We start from the raw sequence: 21591 nt of genomic DNA on the forward strand, positions 1-21591 counted from the left end.
ATAAAATAAAGCCCGATTCCCTATAATTCTCTCTTATCCCAAAATTTCTTGATATTATTATTGAAAAGAAACAAATTTTGAATCCACTTTTTTTGGGTGCAAAATGATAAGTAAAGTAAAATACTAATTAATGATTGAAAACAATTAGTGTTGAAAAAATTAAGCCCGATACCTATAATTCTCTCTTAGTGAAAGTGCTTTTAGCACAATGATGGTAGCTTCCTTTGCAAAGGCACTAAGTCTAAAGAGGTCATGAGTTCGATTATTCTCTCAATTCCTCTACCCGGGCCAATGAGCCCCAATCACTATTATTGATTAACAATAATACCGAATTATTATTATATTGATCCATAGGAATTGTATCATTGTATGCACCTTCCGCAACCGACATTATTCTTGGTCCACAGGAAAATTATTACAAATTAATAATAATTTCTTTTCTTAATATGGAAATTTCAGTTTCCCACCTTTCAGTTTCTATTGCAATTATACAGATGGTTGGGTATTTAATGGGTATAATAAAGACAGGTCTACAATGGCTGCTTATGAAGATTCTGACAACTTCATTACATTTACACCTGGTAGTTCGTATATGATCTGTTTTTTGCTAAAAGTAGCTCAGTTATGTTTGATCCTGTTGGCTTCATGGGTGGTAGGTAGGACGTTTCTATCTAAATCAATTTCTTTGGGTAATAACGTGTTCTACGTGAGCGTTAGCATTGTGGGAATAAGAGTGTTTTTTCCCAACAGAGTTGTCCTTTGTTTGTTTGGTCTTATTTCATTTTCTCCTGGTTGGTTTTCTTTCATTTTCTCATGATTTATTCAGGGTTCATAATGCCTCTTTAGTTCTAACAAAAGCTGTTTTATGACCCACGAATCAGATGAGGGAGATAAGAAGATCTAAATGAAATATGAGGAGATTATTGCAAAACTTCCTCCAATCAAAGTTGGTCGGGTCATCCTATTTACCAAGAGTTCGATCCCTAGTACTAATTACGCCCCTCTTCCAGCTTACAATGGAAAAGATGTTCATCTTGTAAATATTCAGATGTAGACCCCTTTCTAAATGTTTTATGGAAAGATATGAATCTTTTACTTTTGAGTGTTGATCTTAATTTGTCCACTTGGTAGGGAAGATTTTTTTTATGTTGGACCATTGACAATGCAACATCACTTCATTTCCAAATCCGCTAACATTCTTGTTTCCGGTCTTACCCAAAAAAATGATTTGAACATTGACTTCAATAATCTGGCACTCGCAAAATGTTTTTTGGGTAAACCTTATCTATCATGAACTACAAAACTTACCTTCTTTCAACTCAGCAACACCCTTTGCTCACATTAGGACCATTGAAGAGCTGTTTTTTTTTCTTCTTCAATGATGGGTTTACCTTGAACATTAGGGGGAAGGAGATAAAATTTGAAGGCAGGTCATAAAATTAGAGGTGATGGACCCTCTGTAATTCAGTGCACTAATAATGTTCAGCTTTTTAAATGAGTGATTATCTCAGAATCATAGACAAGGAACATGCCAACGTGGGTCACACGCTATCCGTGGACAGAAGGGAATCTGGTTGGTTGATAATCTCGGTTGATAATCTCGATTCTTGAGACCCTTTCAGAAGGTTCACAAAGAAAGCGAGATCAATTCTTTGCAGCAATTCCCCTTGTTACGTTGAGATGATTGGTATTCTTTAACCTTATTTGTATGACAAGGATTACTGATTCACTCTCAAGCTTCTGGGGTAGATTCAGGGCTGTCTCAGCCGTGGAAGACTGTAGATTTTCTACAGGAAAGACCTGAAGTTTGCAAAGCTCTGAGCTTCTCTGTAAGCTAGTGTGAGATTAAAAGAGGGAAAGAGTGAAAATTTTGCTCTGATGGCTGAAAGTGGAGTGAGATTTCAGGTGCCGAGAGCTCTGGCAATAATTGGGCTAAGCTTCTTTCTGGTTTTCGTGTTTGTTTCTGCTGACGGAGGCATCAGATACAGAGAAAGTGAAGAGTATCTATCGGATTATTTCGCGAAAATTTTGGATTTCTTCTGGCACTCGAATGGATTGGGTTACGAACATGTCTGGCCTGTAAGTTGCACTACTTCCTGATAGGAACTTGTTTTCATCTCATTTCTTGGCTCGATTTTGGCTTATTTCCTGCTTATTTACTTGCAAGAAGTTGATTTTTTTGTTGACACCATTAACAGGCTATGAAATTTGGATGGCAAATCGTTGTGGGTTCGATAATTGGATTCTTTGGAGCAGCTTTTGGGAGTGTAGGGGGTGTTGGTGGGGGCGGGATCTTCGTTCCCATGCTTACCCTAATTATTGGGTTCGACGCGAAATCTTCGACGGCGATATCAAAATGTAAGACTAGATTTCTGTTCTTGATAGAAATTCTCTACATTATGATTTGATCTTTCTAAACCTATTGAAAATGTTACAAATCTTTCCAGAACCTGTGTTGTGGAGGAGGGGAAATGATAATGGGAGGGTCTATGCAGAAGTTCTGCAAATTAATGGATAATTAGGACCTTCGCAACTAGCTTAAATTGTCTGAATTGAATGGCTAATTTTTTCTGGAGCTGGGGAGTTGATATTATGGGGGGAGGGGATATTACTAACATATGTGCCGCAGGATGGGTGTGAACCCAAGAACTCCCCATGGGAGTTTGGGTTGTTAACGGCTCAACTAACCTGCTAATTTTCCCCATGGGTGAAAACTGTTTGTTCATCTGAACTGTTTACTTTTTATTTAAAATTTTTTTTTTTGGGTGGATACAACAAAATGTTGCTTTTTCACTTTTCATGAACCCAAAACATCGTGAGTCTTGCATGAAAAAGATTTGAGTACTTTTGGATCTCAAATGAATTTTTGTTTGGATTTTATGAAGTACATGATTGAATTTAGGTATCTTGGGATGTGATGTGTTTCAAAATTTAAGGTGTGAAGCCATTATTTGATTCAAAGCTTAGTTTTGACCAAGAGTTCTCTGAACTTGCTTCCAAAGACAAACTTACCACTAGAAACAAAACCCAGATAATTTTTTGAAACAGGAAGCTGCATTTACTCTATTGATCCACCCAGTGCAAGTACTGAGTCTATGTGGTTGACCAGGTATGATCATGGGTGCGGCTGCTTCAACTGTGTACTACAATCTTCGACTAAGGCATCCAACTCTTGACATTCCCATCATTGATTATGATCTGGCACTGCTCTTCCAACCAATGCTCATGCTGGGCATCAGTATTGGAGTTACTTTCAATGTAATCTTGGCTGACTGGATGGTCACAGTTCTGCTAATTGTTCTCTTTATAGGTAATTTACCTGAATCTTACATGTTCAAGCCATTAATTCCCTCCAGAATAAGTCTTAATTGGCTACGGTGGCCTGCAGGCACATCAACTAGGGCATTTTTCAAGGGGATTGAAACATGGAAAAAGGAAACTATATTGAAGGTAATCCTTAATCTCCAATTCTCATTGCAAATATGTTATATGAGCTAATTCAACTTACTCTTCACCGAATTTTCATGATGTTATTTTCAGGAGGCTGCTAACTGCTTGGAGCCAAACGGTGAGTTGTACTAATCCACCTATCATGTTGGAGAACAGATCCCTTATGCACTAACCTTGTTTGATTGCTTTCCAACTGAAGCATGTAAGGTTTCCTATATAACCAGAATCTCGCAATGAAGAAGTTGATTACAAACCTTTACCCGGTGGCCCTAACAATGTCCCTGAGAACGAGACCAAAGTATATGCAAAATCAGAGGTGAGTATGGTATTATGAACTTCGGTTTGCCCTCCAGGGCATTATATAGTCTGTACTAACTTCTCTAACCATCACAGGCTCCTGTTCTTGAAAATGTCTACTGGAAAGAACTTGGCCTTCTTTTTTTTGTCTGGATTGCATTTCTTGCTCTTCAAATATCTAAGGTTTGCTCTTTCTAATGTCTTTCTCATTTTGACAAAGCAACACTTGCACTGTGCTCGAATTTATGTATCTAGTGGCTGATCAAAGCATAACCCTTTGCCCTCGAACACAGGACTATGCAACTACATGTTCAATTCTGTATTGGCTTTTGAACTTATTACAGGTACTTCCTATATTTTCAATTGCTTTCAAGTGCTGGTTTTCCCATCTTTGATAGATACACTTGAATTGAACCTTCAACCCCTCATTGTTGTGCATTAAGAGCCTACTTACATGATCAATTAGTAGAGCTGCTGAAACACTGTACTCTCTTTAACTTGTGTTTTGGTCTTGTCTTGCAGATCCCAGTTGCTGTGGGAGTCTCCTTGTATGAGGCAGTCAGCCTGTACAATGGACGGAGAATGATTGCCTCAAGGGGAGATGCCGAAAAAAACTTTAAAGTGCATCAACTGGTTCTCTATTGCTCATGCGGTATACTGGCTGGTATAGTTGGTGGACTGCTCGGTCTAGGTGGAGGCTTTATTTTGGGTCCTCTTTTCTTGGAGATGGGTGTACCTCCTCAGGTGGGTTGTCTTTGGATTAAAGGTGATCTAGTAATTCCGTTAATATTTTGTTGCTTGCATAAGTTTAGTCAAGAGATGCTTGTAGTCTTGCATTGTGGACACTTGCTGACTAAAATTGAATGTTGGTTGATGCATCTGGTTAGTGGCCAGATTCGAAACTTTTAGCCAAACCAATAATGTTTGTTGGGAACTCTTAATTCTAGGATGTCCCTGGAACAATGCAGTTGCACTAAGTTGAGTAAAATAGCAAAATATTCATTAGTTTGCTACAATTAGTTGTGACGATGCATTGTTGAGCTGATTCATGATTGTATGCACCATCATGCTGAGAGCCTCATTGATAAGCCATTAGTTGTTAACCTGATTCCCATGCTTGACCTTTCTGAACTTTTCCATATGCAGGTTTCAAGTGCTACAGCCACCTTTACCATGATCTTCTCCTCATCCATGTCAGTTGTAGAGTATTACATTCTTAAGCGTTTCCCAGTTCCTTATGGTTAGTGAATGGGCTATTATTTGCTAGACCTTGTTTCTTTGACTAGTTCGTTTTCTAAAAAAGCAAACCAACATACATTCGTGTGTAAATGTTGTCACATTTTTTTATTTACAGTAACTGAAATTGATTTGGCAGCTTTATACTTTATCACTGTGGCAATAATTGCTGCCTATGTTGGGCAATATGCGGTTAGAAGGATAATTTATATGTTGGGAAGGGCATCGATCATCATCTTCGTTATGGCTTTCACAATCTTCGTGAATGCAATCTCACTAGGTGAGCATAAACTTGAAAACAACCGGTCAAAATTATTCTTTTCACTTAAGGAGTTCTTAGCAAAATTGTTAGCTTCTTGCCTTTCTTCTACAGAACTATTATTGAGTGCTCTAATGCTAAAAGCCATTCTCTTTATTAACCAGGTGGAGTAGGGATTGCAGATATGATCGAGAAGATTGAGAACAAGGAGTACATGGGGTTTGAGAACCTCTGCTACACTTAGCATGGACCTGTTTCATTTTCAAATTTTCCACCCCTCATAATTCTCTGATATGGTGGTCATATTTATAATGCTCCAAGCCTTCTCATGCTTTTGTACAAATCTTTGGATTGGTAGGATGAAAATATTTGTTGATCATGCACTTCTCTTCTGTAACTTTTAAGTTTTCATTACGAGCTTCACCTATTGTATAAATTATTGAGGTTGTATGTTGGCAGTTATGGGTAAGTAATTTCTTTTTCAGCCAAGCTTGCATTCCTGGTGCACAATGACAAGTAGTTTATTCTAAGGTACATATCATTTATAGCCTCTGAATGATTTGAGGAGTATAGCTGCCTTAAGTGTTTTTTTTTTGGGGGTGATCTATGGACCCAACACAGACCGTGGAAGATTTTGTTAGGATCTTGCAAGGCTGGTGCATTTGATGGGCTGGTGTTTCCAGTGCCGGCTATTGGATGGATGCTATGTGAATTCTATTAAATCTCAGTTGTAGAGAAGAATGGCATGGTTTGCATCAAGGAAAAATTGGTTCTTCATGTTCTTTTGTGTTAAAAGGAAAAATTGGTTCTTCATGTTCTTTTGTGTAATTTAGATTTAACGGAATTTATGTGATGTCCATCCAACATTAGGCACTAGAGGCACCACCATGTCAGATGCATCAGCTTAGCTATATTCATGTTTGATGCCTTGATTTCAAGGTGCAACTACTATCCATTGACCATTGTGTCACGTATGCACCTATTGACGCTCAACCCTTGAAGGTATAAAATCTGTTTACCTGCCCAAACTGGTTTAATCAATCAGTCATTCCCTGTGGTCGAAGAGATTCTCTCTTTTACCATGGGTGTATGGTTAAAGTTTTGACTCCAGATCACTTACACCAAGAAGTAGAGGATTGTGCTATTTTTCATGCCTTCCCGCCATATATTTAAGAGTGAGATTGGAGAGTGCAATCCTCTGCTTTGAATTTTACTCACAAAAGAGAAAAAAAGGACACTGATGTAAGTTGTGGTAGATGGCTAAGTAGGATTCCCCTTAGCCCTTATCAAGGTTTAAAGTAAAATCAATATCGATCAAGTGATTTTAAGATACGTATCATCCTATATTGAGTATTATATCGCTCTGACTAATGTATTTTAATGTAATTTAATGAAAAGACATATCAAGATGTATCGTTTCGATTTTGTTAAATGTAAAAACGTATAACTACTTGTCTAAAAGGGAAGGTAAGTGGTATTTACCTTCCACGAAAAAGAAAAAAAAAAAATAAAAAAAAATAGTGATATTTACCCAATATAAAAATGTACCCAATATAATATAAGAGTATTCGCGTAGTAGTAGTGTCTGGAAACCTTGCCGGACGGTTAAATTATATTTCAAACTGTTGTTTCGTCGAAAGTTGTTGGTTCTGGCGGAAAACGATAAAGTCTTACCTTTTATCTCTCTGTGTTCGCTGTTGAGAGATTCGGAACTGGAGTGGAGGGAAAGGGAGAAGAGGAGATGACAAGCATACAGTTCTTCCCTTCTCTATCATCTCTCAATAGGGTCCATAATCTTCGTTCCACTCCCACCCAATTATTTTCTCCCATCAACTGCTCTAAGTCCACTGCCATCAATTCCGAGTTTGTTGAAAGGAGACAATCCCAATTCACGTTCTTCACGAAAAACCCTAGTCTTGTAAAGTTGAAGCTATCTTATCGAAGAACTGGTTCGCGCAGAATAATTAAATGTCATGGAATCAAAGATGCCAGTGAGGAAACCAAACCAGCGGTGAAGTTGGAGGGAGGTGGCGGCGGCGATGGGGATGGAGATGGAGGAGAAGACGGTGACGGTGGTGATAAGCCTGAGCAGAAAAGTGGTCTTTTGCCTGAGTGGTTGAATTTGACTTCAGATGATGCGAAGACGGTTTTTGCTGCACTCGCGGTGTCTCTTGCTTTTCGGACTTTTATAGCCGAGCCTCGCTTCATTCCTTCCTTGTCCATGTACCCGACATTCAATGTTGGAGACCGACTCGTTGCTGAAAAGGTGTTTTCTGTATCTCTTGCTGACTATTTGTTGATATAAGTAACCAATTTTAAGCTTGTGCTTTTAATTTGTCTTGGGAAGTAAATTTAGGCTCTGAGAACCGACATTTGAGCTGCTTTGAAGCTTTAAATTTGACAGTGTTAGTGCCATTTACTTTCTGTTTCACTGTTGATATGGACATTGAAATTTAAGCACCTGGACCTGAAGCGTAGAACCAAGCTATGGAGTTCTATAGCATTGATAGGAGGCATCTTAATGTTCTGTTTCACTAATTTGGATAACCTAATATCTATCCTTAATGCACTTTCCCCTCCTTTTCCCTTTCTGAACTAAAATTTTCATTTTAGCATTATAACCTTGAAATTTGGTCCATAACAGGTTTCTGTCTCAACGTTGTTAGGTTTCCTACTATTTCAGAAAGCCATGTCCGAATGATATTGTGATTTTCAAAAGCCCACCAGTGTTGCAGGTAAAATCAGTGTCTTTGAAAGTACGTGTATTATGGAATTCAGATTGGGAGTGTGATTCTCAGCCTGCATTATTTATTCTGCAGGAGGTAGGATATACTGATGGAGATGTTTTTATCAAACGGATTGTTGCAAAGGAAGGTGATGTTGTGGAGGTGAGAATACCGGATTCATTAAGGCATTTTTATCCCATTTATATAGAATCTCTAAACTCAGGTAGACAATTCCTCATCAGTTGCATGATCAATTCTCTGAGGCTTGTATTAATAGACTTCTTAATATGGTTAGTCGTATAGCCATTGCATATATAGCTGTTGGAGTATCTTTATTTCTTAATGGTTAAATGGTCCATTGACCAACACTAGAATTTGATGAAGTCAAATGACCATCTCAACAAGTACCCACATCTCACTTGGGCATTGTAGCTGCATTTATGCTTAGCCTTCCCATGTCCAGGAACAACTGTCATGATGTTTGAATTGTCATGAAAAATATTCATGAAAAGTAAGTCTGGTCCTTTTTTTTTTTGGGGGTGGGGGGATAAATGCTGATCTTAAATCACATAGAAGTGGAAATTCAACATGTAGGATTCCATGAAAACAGCTACACAGTAGAATTTGGAACACCATGGGACCATGGGTGTGTTGAGATTCTTCAGAATACTATTGGATTATCATACCTGAAGACAATAAAAAGCAGAAAATTGCAGCAGCTAAAACATAAATAATAACTGAATGGAAAACCAGAAATGACTAGCTTCATCAGTCTCGAAGTAATAGATAGACTAGAAGAATGGATGAATTAAAGATATGAACCATGCAACCCACCTGGAAACAGGCTCGAATCCCATCAAGTGCCTTCAAATCTCACCCAGGGTTGTTGCAACCTAATACAGAGCATTATGAATCTCACAAAACATAAGAGGCATCAAAAGCCAATTTTATTAAGTAGAAAATTCATATGGAGCTCTATAACTCTTACATCAGTATATTGAAACTAAATGCATATGGATAATTGGAAAGAAAAGTTTGCTTTAATTAGGAAAGAATAAAAGAAACTCTATCATAATAGGAATTTTTATCCCTTATGTCTAACAAGTTAGCTTAACTAGTTCCCATATGATTAAAACTTAACCTCATCCTGATAAGCTGAATGTGAAACACTTCTCTAAAAATGCAGAACATCCCAAAGACAACATGTTTGTTATTCTGTCCAGTCCCAGATGTGGTAGGACCAATCCAGTCTATACTTACTCTCTTGAGACGGCTCTAATTGAGCACCAATGCTTCTTTGCAGTTTGTAAAGAAGCCATCTTTCATAAAAAAATGACAAGCCAGTTGCTTCTCTTGGGGACTCTCTGAAACTGTGTTTCCTACAACAATTCTTAACAACTGATGAGTTTGCTGAATCAAGAAGAAAGCTTTATACAAGATAGTCTGCTGTCCTTGTGGAAGGCCATCAAAATTGACAGTTGGACTATCCAGAAAGTTCTCTTTCTTTTTTTTGTTTTTGTTTTTGTTTTTTTTTTTTTGGAGGGGGAGGGAATGGGAGGGGGTTTGTTCCCTCATCTATCAATGCTTAGCCTACCAAATCATTATTTGATATTATTGGGGAGCTGTGATGGAAAAGGTCCCATGTTCCCATGTATTGTATGGCAGACATTTTGTTTACAATTAATAAAGAAGACAAAATTGATTTTCCTGAAGGTTTCATTTCAAAATATTTAAATTAGTCAACCATGGTAGTTTTGATTTAATTACTTTTTGTAATCACTGTGTAAGTAATTTAAAATTTTGAACCTTGGAATAGAGTCTAGATTTTTTGCACAGGGATTCAGAATGACAAGGGGATGCTGCTTTGCTCAATTTTATATAACAAATTCACTGATTTTCCAAATAAAACATGTGGTTTAGCTTGTAAAGCAAAGTGACACACAGAACTAACTTCAGCTTACTTCTTCCGAATCACAGGTTCATGATGGAAAGTTGATGGTAAATGGAGTTGCAACAAGTGAAGATTTCATCCTTGAGCCACCTTCATATGATATGACCCCTACTGTATGGTTCACCCCTTGCCAATTTTAGCTATATGCGGAGATCCAATGCTGTTTTTTTTTTTTTTTCCCTTTTCCCCTCTCCTCCAAAAAAAAAAAAAACTAAAGAAACTTTCTGCAACTATATCCCCCCCAACAAAAAAGTGTGTTCCTTTGTCTTTTGGGGTGAGGTGATCACACTTGGTCCTTCTACTATGAGCATCGCTGGTTGTTTAACTGCTGTGAATATATATTGGTTTTGGAACTTATATGACATCACTGTTTTGTGCAGCGCGTACCTGAGAACTCTGTCTTTGTAATGGGGGACAATCGCAACAACAGTTATGATTCTCATATATGGTAATCATCTCTGATAATCTCAAGCTTTCTTAGGTTTAATTAAGATAGGAAGAACGTTGTTTTCTTTTTGACCCAACTCTTGTACTTTCACTATGCACCATGTGAATTTTTGAACTTTTAAAGCATGCCCCGGTTGCATATTGGATCACTCTTTGCTGTATTTCTTTTGACAAGTTTGGTTGTCTATGTTCAGGGGTCCTCTTCCAGCCAAGAACATTCTAGGGAGGTCAATTTTTCGGTATTGGCCCCCTAATAGAATTGGCAGCACAATTCTTGAAGGTGGGTGCGCTGATAAAAAGCTGGAGAGCCCGGCATCCTGACGATGACCTAGCTTCTATGCATTAGGCAGCAATGAATGTTTTATTAGTCGATTTCTTTTTTCTACACTCACGAGTTGGTCAGAAAGAGCAAAGGCGATTTATTTGATGTAGCCTCTTGTGTTATGTGAAATGGTCCTTCTATTGATTTTCTTTCTTCGGCTAAGAATTGGCACAGTATGTGTCTGTCTACCTCACACATTTTGTAAGTGGTCTGCAAAAATGACCAGATTTGAAGTTTCAAGGAAAGCAGTGGATGAAATATAAGCTCAAAAGGTTTAATTCCAGATACCAACGAGCACTGGATTATAACAAGGACACAGGAAACTGATCCCACCCTGATTAATGAATTACATCCGTGGACTGAAGGAAAACTTAATCCATGAGTAAACGCAAAGCTTCATCTGGCTCTACCCAACTTGTCAGATTACAACTTTGCCTAGATAGACACAACCAAGTGGTAAAATGACCAATAAACCCATGAATTTTCATGGGGACAAGCCAGTCATTTTCCCTCCCGGCTATGTCTGGGCTGAAATGCAAGAATAAGCATGCAACAGAGTACCATTTTTCCTACCAAATAGTTATAATGACAGATCAATGTAGACCTTTCAAGCACTAATAATGAGGTGTTTATCAAACTGTGTAAAATTTACAATGCTGAGTACTAGCAAATGTTTCTACCAAAAAAAATAAGAATACTAGCAAACGTTGCTTCCTCTATTCAAGTATATGGAAGCATACAGGTTACTTATGCAACTTGTATGCATTAAATAATACTATAAATTCCCTGAGTTCCTACAACCAAACTCTAATCTCGATGGTAGATGAAAATTTTCCAGGGTTTGAAAATCAGTGAGTTTCAACCCCCAGCCCCTCAAAAAGAAAAAAGAAAAAGAAAGACAAATCAGTGCTTTCAGTTGAAAAGGCATCAATATCATAATTCATCTTTCTTCGGTTGATCATGAGTAAGTCTTGTATCATCCTCAGCACCACTTACATTCTTTTTGATAAATGCTGCCAAGTCCTTCAAGCTAGATTTGGAAGGTAGTTTGATCTGCAAAAGCAATGGATTTCAGGCCATGCAATTCTTTGAGAGAGAGAGAGAGAGGGGGGGGGGGCAACAATTCATACTGATTGTTCAATGTCATTATTACCGGATTTGATTTATCAGTTGACGGATAAAACAACAGCGTCGGGTATCCAGTGACCTGCAAAATCAAGATCAGTTTAGCATCACTGTTCATTTTGTCTTTCGTAACCTTTGTCTCATTATTTTATTAAAACAATAGCTTAGGTACCATTCTCATGCACAAACTCAGTTTCTTAATTAGCTACAGAACTGTTAAACCAAATATGCCCAATGAAAATTTTCAAAATGTTGCGAAGAGTTGATCAGGCACTCATTTTTCTTGCCAAGCCCATCAGTAAAATCTTGCTACTTGTCAAAGGAAAACTTGAGAAACCCTTCAAGGAGCAAAATGGACAATCACTTGAATATTCATCAACGTATTACCTAGTTAAGTACTAGGCAGTTGATTATTCAGAACTCTTCATTGAAAGGTTTAAAATCTTAGTGCTGTGTGGTGGTCTCAGTCAGTTTAATTCACTATAACATCTTTAAACCGACAGGAAGAATGTACTTAAATCTGCCAGAATCCAGAGTATGATATGTCAAGGACACAGATGATAGTCATATTAAGCAGAATTGTAGACTAATTCCATATTGTCAGATGCTGGGTTCTGAAATTTTATTCATACTAATCCCAAAAAGTAACAGATTATACTTGGGTAGTCAGTAGTTAGCAAATACTCATATATTTCAAGCCATTGTCAAAAAAATACCTATTCTAGAAACTCTAATGCAGAATGATTTGGGTTTTATCTGACAAGGTACACATCTATATATATAGACATTCATTGGTCATATCTTGTAACCATAACAAGTAAGAAGCAACCTCTGCTTCCATTCATATACCTGTATGTACTTCCATTTCAAACAGCTAGTAGTTGCCACTTTAGAATGAAATTAAGGTCAGGGTTGTGATTTGTACATCATCAGTAAGGACCATTAACGAGCTTGCAGATGCTCATATTCACCTTGATTGGTGGCTCCTCCTTTTAGCAATCCTCAGTAAAGCAGGCATGTGTTATTCCTTTGCCTCAGCATGGGGGTAATTGATGCTACAGTTTCTTTCTTTTTTTGGTTCAATTGATGCTACAGTTTCATGCCTAATAGAGCCTAATAAAAGTAATCAGATATAAGATGTAAGCTATCTATTATCAAAAATCTGAATGACACCTTTATAGGAGTATTTGATGTTGCAACCCTAATGTCCTTTATCTCAAAATTTCTTTAAGGAAAAATATATATGTCAGAATAATTTAAAAGCACGACATCAATGTTAAGAGAAGTCATCACCTATTACATGTTTCAAGTACAACTATAAAATGACACTTTTGACCCCATTCAAAGGACAAGGGTGTTGAACTAAGAGGGTACAAAAGTATGGTTATAAGTTATTTGACACCTTAAGAGTTGCCAATACGAAAATCCCTTATATAATTATCATTTACATAGGCCGCTAACATAATACTATCCTGATGAGCCACTTGGAGGGCTTGACCAGTCAGATAGGATGATTGGATATATGCTACATTACGGGTTGCACTTCTAAACTTGTATTAATTGGTCAAATTGGAATTGGCAAGGTTGAATTTTAAAATAAACTTCAAAGCTTTATAGCTCCAAAACAGGAAATTTGCAGGACTTATAGTTGGATGAAAATTGACAACACATCCATAAGACTTCAGCAATATTTGAGCAACAAGAATGATTTTCGGGCATGAGACCTTGAGGACACCTTTTACCATAGTAACCACATCATGAAAGAAAACATCTTTAATTTCCATGGTGCTATCTGCAAGTTCCTAATCCTAACTTGTAATACATAAGAATCACATACCTGTAGTTTCGGATGTTCATTTGTAGAAACATCTATTCTTGCAAAAATCAGACTATTCAACCCTTTGAAGTGTTTAGCTAGCTTCTCTACCTGTTTGCTCGTTTTCTCACAGTCCATGCACCAAGGTGTATGAACCTTCCAAGTGACAAAATAGCAAACAATTAATTAGACAGTATACAAAACTATAGCCTAAAATAACTTTTAAACATAAAGTCTAAGCATAGAGGTGGTAATCCAGCCTCAACCAGCCAACACCCATCCCAAATCAAACCTGATTAATGTGACGCTCAAGTTCAGAACTTAGCTCTTATCTCAGTGTTCAACCTTGCCATCTAAACTGGGAGGGGGAGGGAGAGAATAACATAAGAACCCCTTGCTGTATCCAGTTACTTTTCCTTTTCTGGTAAAACTACATCCAGTTATTAACAGCTTGACTTCAGGCATAGCCGCATAGGTTTTGAACTCTCTGGTCAATGTACAGGACATTTGCTAATCTGGATAATCTTTTCTTTTTTTTTCCCTTCTTTTTCTTTTTGGTCATCAGTAGACCAATCATAGCGACTGGGGGCCCACAGGCCCGGGGGGAGGAGGGACAGAGTTTCGAACCCATGACCTCCTTGGACTAACTGCCTCTACATAGGAGGCTGCCCACCACTATGCTAGAAGCACATCCACCTAGACTAGTCTGATATACCAACCCAGTATTGGGAGATAAATTAGAGTTACAGGCCTCTTATATTGGATCAGCTAATCCCTTGTCTGGACTATATAATCCAGACATAGGCTGCAAACGACCAACCTCCCATACAGAACCTCAAATTCTTGGTTATGTATTTACTGAAACAACTATTCTCAAAAGAAATAAAGAATGTCCAATGTATGGCACATTCAGAATAGAAGAACAGACCAGTTAAAGCCCAACAAACATACCTCTAGAAAAATATTCTCTGGACTGTTTAAAACAATGTCATCAAATGTCCTTCCCACCACAGTCTGGACAATTTTACCCTCCTGCAGTATTAAAAAGCACAAGTCATTGACCCATGATTAGTTAATATATGTCATCAAATATTCTGCAAGTTCCCATATTCAAAATTGGGTCATCCAAGCAAACCTTGGAAACTCAGAAAGTAGTGACAAAACTCTTGAAAGCCCAGTAGACATAAAAATCTCAATTGAATAAAATTAATCAACAGGGAAGCAGAAGCATTACAGAGACAAAACCAACAAGTTTAGTGCAGTTAGTATTGGATTGAGGGAAAAGTGAAACAAGAACGCACTGAATAACAAAATCAGTACCAGGACCCTTATTTTTGGCTAAGCATGAACAATTACTAGCAACAAAAAGGAATCCACAAGGGTAATTCAGTCTTTGATAGAATGTTTTCCTATTCTCTTTTTCTATTTTTACACAAAGAAAAAACAAATGTACAGACAAAGTGAAGGCTGAAAGCAGGACATCAGGATATGGAAGAAATTCACTGACAAGGTGACAGAAACCAGATGGAAGAAATGGAAATGATCATACAACAAAAGCAAATTATCATAAATTCAATGATAAGGTGACAAATGCCAGAGGGGAAATTCCATAAGAGATGCGTTAGCCAAGCTTGTGCTGTAAGGCCAATATGCCTTTGGTGAAATATCCTATTCAGGGATCTGCTGCACCACAGGTTGAAGAGCATTTGTAGTTATGTGATCGTTGAATTTTTTCCTTTCTCATTCTTTGATAGTAAATTTTCACTTTATTCACAACAAAGGGCCGTTTGTTATTCCATGCATTACAGTATTAACATCGTGGTCTTCCAAATATCCATTCAATTCAACTATGCACATAAAAACTTGAAAGGAAAAAACAAAAAAACAAAAAAACAAAAAAAAGAGACTCCTAAAAACTAACACCATCTATCAAATATAATAATGTTGAAAAAACAACTCAACTTTCCATCTGCAAAATTAAACCAGGCCACAGAAAAGTAAGAAGTCAATGACCAATCAAACAAACTTCTCTCCATGAGGGTTTTATGTGTTGCTAGAAAATATCCAAGAAGAAGGAATGCAACCTAACTTTAGGGTATGCGGCTACTCAACATATGCCCATCCATCAAGGCTTGTGCTCATTTTCTGAAGGTGAGAAAAATAACAACAGGTGTTACTTACATTATCTGGTATAGCCTCTGATTTGAAGAAAGGTAGCTGAGTACCCAGTAGAAGCCTTGAGCAGAATTCCTGAAACAGAGTGAGAAAGAGGAGGGTGAAGCCGTAGCTGCCTGAATTGATACTCCCGAATGATAAAAACCCATGGGGCAGGAATTTTACCTCTAAACTGCTCATTGTTAGATCTGATTGCAACAAGTACTTTGAGGCAACATTGTTATCAAAAGCTGCGACCTGTTTGCACAACATAAGGATATAACTTAAATAAATTAGATTCCTCCAGAGGCGATTAGTATGAAGTGAAATTTGAACAAGCCAGGAAAACTCACAATGGTCCCTTCTGATTCTTCAAGCCCAAATAATGTCAAAAAGGGCTTTGCGAGATTGTCCTCTGCAATGTCTACATATAGAAACAGTATCTGGTTCCAGAAAACTGTTAGTAGAAGTACAAAATATTGAAGCATAAGTGGTAACTATGATGAATTTTGACATAGGTAATATTAAAGACCTTTGATTTGAACTTTCTTGCAACGTCCTCAAGAAGCTCCTTCTGATTTTTGAACTCATCAGTTCTTGCAAAGATGAAAACCTGGACAAAAATTGAAGGCCTTAAAAAAAATACTCCTAAAATGCTTTTTAATCACAACAATAAGAACTTGAGATTAATTAGGATGGATCTTCAAATAAAAATCTCAATGTAAGGTTCTTGGGTTATCTATAAAAGTGTCCTTGATGTTCTGTGGGTTGACTGTCAGATATTATTGTACAAAGACATGTCTATATTAAAATAGACAACTAAGACAGTGATTTTGAAAAATTACAAACGGAAAAATAAAGCTTAAAATGGAAAAAAAATTAGCAACCTGGAGTTTGATGGGACTGGAAAACACTCTCATTGAATTAAGTTCATTCAGCACTGTAACCAGCGGAAACTTGTTATATTCCAAGAACTCCAATATTCTCTCCTTTTTGAAGGTGTCTTCTGCAATACCAAAAAAATAATTAGGAACTGTAAGTATTGTAAGGCTTAAACCAGCTATCCGCCTGGGCCGCTGGGGGATGGACCTAGCTTTGTACCTGAAAAAGTATTATTATTTTGTTTCCTTTAGCTACTTAAGAGTGCAAAATAATATTCACCCACCACAGGAGAAACAAGAAAACTTTAAGCACTTGAAATAGTAAATCAGCCCACAAGTTAAGAATTAAATACCACAATTGAGAAATATTAAAAGCAAGTAAGCAGGCACTTTGAGATCATACCATCACCCTTGCACTTAATCAACAACAAATGAAATTGTGGAAAATTGAAGAAGTGGATTACATTAAAAAACAGTCTTGACATACCAAATTGGGCATATCTCTGAGGCTCACTTTTGACAAGACCAAGGAAAAGATTGCTAGCTGCAATATCTGGGAAAAGAACTCTGGCAACCTCAACACTGGAAGCTTCCACAAACTGGATATCATTTCCCTCACTTGCTGCTTCCACAAATGCTTCATAGTCAGGACCCTGAAAAATATTTCATCACAACTAAACAAATTTGGGAAATATACAACAACAAAGCTAGTGGACAGCTAACTGCCCATGTCATTTGAACAGTGGCACATTTGTAATTAGAAGAACAGGATGCTTGCTAGTCTTTGAATGCCCATAACTATGACTAACCAATCAACTTAACTACTCTGAAACGTAATGCACACATGATAAAAGGCGTAGTTAGAATGCTTCCTCCTCTAAAACAACATCACAAGCATCAATTTGTGAAGAAAATCCCTCCTCTGATGAAGGTTTTCCGGTAGCTCTGAAAGGAGTTTAATATAGTTGGCAAAATCAAAGACAATACTGGGAGTGGCGAGTAGCAAGAAAAATGGAGCAGGAAGGGTAAATAAGTTTACACACTCTCGCCTTTGTTGATGACATCATGATCTTTTCCAAAGCTGACCATAGCTCTATCTCTTCCATCATTTCAGCTCTCTCCTTTTTTGAATCTATCTCTGGTCTCAAGGTGAATCTTGAAAAATCTATTCTCTTTCTTTCCAGGGTGTCTAATCCTCTGTGCTCTAATCTCCTAGAGATCTCAAATCTAGGTTAGAATTCAAACCTATGGAGTCATAATTTATAAAATTAAATGTTTGGTTGTGGAAAAATCTGGATTCATCCTAAAAACTATTTGATCCGTGATTGGAATCCATTTTTAGGATTTCACCCCTTACCCATAAATCTCTGTCATTTACCTTGGTTTTCCTCTTATCTCTGGTAGGCTCTCTCAGCACCATTGCTCCCTTATGCTTGATCACATTCGCAAGAGTTTTCAATTATGAAAAAGTAAACTCCTCTCTTTTGCTGGTAGGGTCAAGCTCATCTGGTTTGTCCTCTAATCCTCCTATCTCTATTGGTGTGTTATCTTCCCAATCCCTAAGTCTATCTCTTCGGCAATGGAATCCCTCTTTTGTGCCTTTCTCTGGAAGGGCCAGGAATCCTCTCGATTCCTTCGCCCCATCAGTTGATCTAATATATGTCAACCTAAATCTGAGGGGGGCCTTGGAATTTGCTGGATTCAAGAGGTCAATTTTGATGCTTTGCTCAAGCTCATTTGAAAATTTGTTTCTCAACATGACTCCATCTAGGTTGATTGGGTCCACTCTTCTCTCCTCAAATCTAACTCCTTCTGGACTACCCCTATACCTCCTAACCCTTCCTGGATCTGGAGGAAGCTTCTCCTCCTAGGACCTAGAGCTCTCTCTGCCATCACCACCCATGTCTCCTCTAGTTCCTCGACCTCCTTTTGGCTTGATCCGTGGAATCCGATGGGTATTCTCTTTACACTTTTCCCTCCTCACACTGTCTACGAGACCCACATTCCCAAATCAACCCCTCTCTCGGCATTCATCTCTTACGGTTCCTGGGACCATCTCCCCCATCATTGTCTCACACAAGTTTAGAACTCCCTTCTCACCATTTTACCCTCCACCCATGATACATTAGTTTGGCTCCCCTCCTCCACAAAATCCTTCCCCACATCTTCTACTTGGAACTTAGTTCGTACCATTTCTCCCTCCCCCCTTGGCCCCCTTGGTTTGGTTCAAATGTCATATTCCCTATCATTCCCTTACCCTTTGGCGTGCCCTTAACCTAGCTCTCCCCACCCAAGCTTTCCTTATTAGCCGTCATATATTTGCTTATCCCAACTTTATCTTTTGTTGGAATGGTACTGAGGACATTGAGCATCTGTTCTTCTCTTGCCCTTTATCTAGTTCCCTTTGGAGAAAAGACCTTGCTTCCATTTGGCCCCACTCTCGTCGCTCATTTAGATTTGATCATGAATGCTCTTAGGTTTTGAGTAACTTTCGGTACCTATATTTGTGACCGGATCGGTAGACTTGTTTTTTGTGCGATGATCCACCATCTGTGGTGGGAGCGTAATCTCAAGCGTTGGACATCCAAATCGCATTCTATTGATTTGATTTGGAATGCTATCCACTTTGATGTTTCAGCTAGGATTTTCACTATTCCCCATCCCCCGGTTGTTGATTCCCCAAGGAACAGGCTCATTGTTGTATCCTTGGGGCTCAACTCCCAATTACATCCCTCTCGTTGATCCTCTCCCTTTGGATCCATCTTGTATTTCAGTGTTTCGTTTAATTTAATTATTTATTCATCCAAAAAAAAAGTTTACACACTTCATCAAAACAACAGAATGGGATGGTTCAGCCATATCCTTCTTCCTTTTGCTTTATCTATTCAGGGAGTTCATTCTAGCCAAAGATTTTCAGGGCCCAAACTATTTCTGGTTTGCACTCTTTTTGTGCTACATGGAGCTCTCTTGCATTAGTGGGAGCACAAACCACAATAATCACCATGAGAGGAAATTTCAGTAAAAGAAAATGGAGTGAGAATTAGGATCTTCCAAAGAGTCTACGAAGTGAATATGATGGAATATGTGAAAGCCCAGAAAAAAACAAAACAGAAACAACATTTGTCTGTTCAAAATTGGATATTTATAAATTCATTGGTAAATGTGAATAATTTCCTTTGTAAACCAAAGGTTAGATACCTCAAATTTCCCAAATAAACCAATGGCAAACAATGGATGTTTCTTGAGAAATTGTTCAGCCTCGGTTATGGAGTGCAATCTAATAATGGGGGCGCCAGTTTTCTTCCTTGCCCAAATCACTATTTCCTCCCTGCAAAACGAATACCCAAAAGAAGCGAAAAATAAAGCAGCAGAACTGGTAGGTCAAAACGTACAATAGAGAAAAACTTACGCAGTAAATCCACCAGTATATGGTTGAGAGCTCCCGTTGACAAACAGAAGCAGAGTAGGGTAGCCTTTGATGCCAAGTTTAGAAGCCGCTTTAGGGTACCGCTCTGCATCGAATTTAGCCATCAAAAGGGAACTGCCCACATCCTTAAGCATCGTTGCGGCCTCAGCGAATTGAGGCATCAGCTCTGCACTTCTTGCACACCAAGGGGTATAACCCAAAACCATAACGAGCTCATTACTATCGATAACCCGCTTAAAGTTGTCATTGTTGAGTTCCAGAACGATTCTCTGCGCCTTGGACAGAATCTCAGCATCAGAGGATCGTACTTGAGGGTCGTCTTTATGCTGTTGTTGTTCTTCTTCATCCAACGCTAATAACTCTTCTAAACCTTCAGAATCATCGTCGTCATCAGCATTTGTCGCTGACTCAGATGCCGAGATGGAGAAGATGAAACAAGCGAGTAACAGGAGAGCAACGGCTAAAAAGAGGTATCTGAAAGTGGGTTTTGTGACAACCATGGTAATGACCAATGCCCAAATCAATTTGAAGAATTTTCACCAATAATACACCAGCAAATCCCGAGAAAGATCTGTTTCCTGTGCAGAGTTTCGAACAATTCGGCAATTGGATTCTCTTTGGCACCGTTCGAAGAGTTGGGAATCTACAAGTCTACAGCTGAGACGAAATGAAAGGAAGAAGTGAGATTTATAATGTGATTAAAGTGCAGCCACCGCAGATCAAGCAGCAATTTAAGCAATTTTTAGTTTTCCAAACGTATAGCAAGTATTCTACCCAAAAAAAAAAAAAGTATAGCAAGTAGAAACCATTAAATTTGGCAAAACTTGAAACCCAAATCAGTAATTCACACTAATACGGTAATAACTAATAAGTGAACTTTTTTGGGTTCGAAATGAATGTTACACACTCAGTAGCTGTTAGCCTGTTACATTATGGAAGGTGAAAATACTCTCAGGAGTTCTACACTTTTAGCCATGATTTTTGAAGTTTCTACTTCATCAGGAAAAAGGAAAACTTGTTCCTACGGTGGTACAGGCAACACTGCTTGCCAGGTTCCTCTCTCATAATTCATGATCTTGATTTGGTTTTATCGAAAAAAGTAAGTATACTTTTCTGCCAATATATTCAATTATTCCAATAATTCCATATTGCGAAAATATATAAATAGAAGAAAAACAAGAATTAAATTACATGTTTTGCTGCTTTTCATGTCTAATTCTGGTTAAGGGTGTCAATTGCGTACCGAAACCGTTTAACCGTACCGAACCGCGCCGTCTAAAATCGCACCGTACCGTTCAAAATTTGGTACGGTACGTACCGAAACTGAATTTCTTCGGTATGGTTTAGGTTTTAGGTACTCATACCGTCGCTACGTACCGAAACCGTACCGAATTGGTACCATACCAAATTAAGAGATATAAATTGTAATTTTACAATTAAAACACTTAACCTTTCCCTATCCCTAATTCCCTATTTCAAATTTTCGTTTCATCATTCATT

The 21591-nt window shown here is 38.0% G+C and overlaps 3 protein-coding genes across 3 annotated transcripts; 2 read left to right on the forward strand and 1 right to left on the reverse strand.

The window, feature by feature from the left end:
* Positions 1-1442: 1442 nt before the first annotated feature.
* On the forward strand, positions 1443-5770 carry LOC149020887 (sulfite exporter TauE/SafE family protein 3-like). The gene is made up of 12 exons (XM_089149111.1): positions 1443-2079; positions 2199-2358; positions 3110-3310; positions 3389-3450; positions 3541-3568; positions 3675-3766; positions 3844-3930; positions 4041-4091; positions 4270-4491; positions 4894-4987; positions 5123-5263; positions 5407-5770. The coding sequence occupies exons 1-12, from the start codon at positions 1879-1881 to the stop codon at positions 5484-5486; spliced, it is 1419 nt and encodes a 472-aa protein (XP_089005237.1). The 5' UTR covers positions 1443-1878; the 3' UTR covers positions 5487-5770.
* Positions 5771-6908: 1138 nt separating this feature from the next.
* On the forward strand, positions 6909-11113 carry PLSP1 (plastidic type i signal peptidase 1). The gene is made up of 6 exons (XM_089149113.1): positions 6909-7508; positions 7909-7977; positions 8062-8130; positions 9946-10032; positions 10300-10367; positions 10561-11113. The coding sequence occupies exons 1-6, from the start codon at positions 6984-6986 to the stop codon at positions 10685-10687; spliced, it is 945 nt and encodes a 314-aa protein (XP_089005239.1). The 5' UTR covers positions 6909-6983; the 3' UTR covers positions 10688-11113.
* A 47-nt stretch (positions 11114-11160) lies between these two features.
* On the reverse strand, positions 11161-20627 carry LOC149020889 (protein disulfide isomerase-like 1-6). Its single transcript, XM_089149112.1, has 12 exons — positions 20074-20627; positions 19863-19992; positions 17152-17317; positions 16671-16789; positions 16316-16396; positions 16137-16226; positions 15970-16041; positions 15811-15879; positions 14581-14661; positions 13651-13785; positions 11842-11895; positions 11161-11741 (listed from the first exon to the last, which is right to left on the reverse strand). The coding sequence occupies exons 1-12, from the start codon at positions 20589-20591 to the stop codon at positions 11622-11624; spliced, it is 1635 nt and encodes a 544-aa protein (XP_089005238.1). The 5' UTR covers positions 20592-20627; the 3' UTR covers positions 11161-11621.
* Positions 20628-21591: the final 964 nt, after the last annotated feature.

This window comes from Hakea prostrata, chromosome 3, assembly GCF_041222555.1.
Source record: "Hakea prostrata isolate BN-2017 chromosome 3, UWA_Hpros_2, whole genome shotgun sequence".
In the NCBI taxonomy this organism is placed as follows: Eukaryota; Viridiplantae; Streptophyta; class Magnoliopsida; order Proteales; family Proteaceae; genus Hakea; species Hakea prostrata.

Coding starts and splice junctions, on each gene's coding strand:
- LOC149020889 (XM_089149112.1), bottom strand. CDS start 20,591: ATGGTTGTCACAAAACCCACTTTCAGATACCTCTTTTTAGCCGTTGCT. Junction 15,880..15,969: donor TAACAATGAGCAGTTTAGAG/GTAAAATTCCTG, acceptor ACTCTGTTTCAG/GAATTCTGCTCAAGGCTTCT. Junction 13,786..14,580: donor CAGAGAATATTTTTCTAGAG/GTATGTTTGTTG, acceptor GTCACTTGGAAG/GTTCATACACCTTGGTGCAT.
- LOC149020887 (XM_089149111.1), top strand. CDS start 1,879: ATGGCTGAAAGTGGAGTGAGATTTCAGGTGCCGAGAGCTCTGGCAATA. Junction 3,931..4,040: donor TTGCTCTTCAAATATCTAAG/GTTTGCTCTTTC, acceptor CCTCGAACACAG/GACTATGCAACTACATGTTC. Junction 4,988..5,122: donor GCGTTTCCCAGTTCCTTATG/GTTAGTGAATGG, acceptor TTGATTTGGCAG/CTTTATACTTTATCACTGTG.
- PLSP1 (XM_089149113.1), top strand. CDS start 6,984: ATGACAAGCATACAGTTCTTCCCTTCTCTATCATCTCTCAATAGGGTC. Junction 7,978..8,061: donor AAAGCCCACCAGTGTTGCAG/GTAAAATCAGTG, acceptor TTTATTCTGCAG/GAGGTAGGATATACTGATGG. Junction 8,131..9,945: donor AGGAAGGTGATGTTGTGGAG/GTGAGAATACCG, acceptor TCCGAATCACAG/GTTCATGATGGAAAGTTGAT.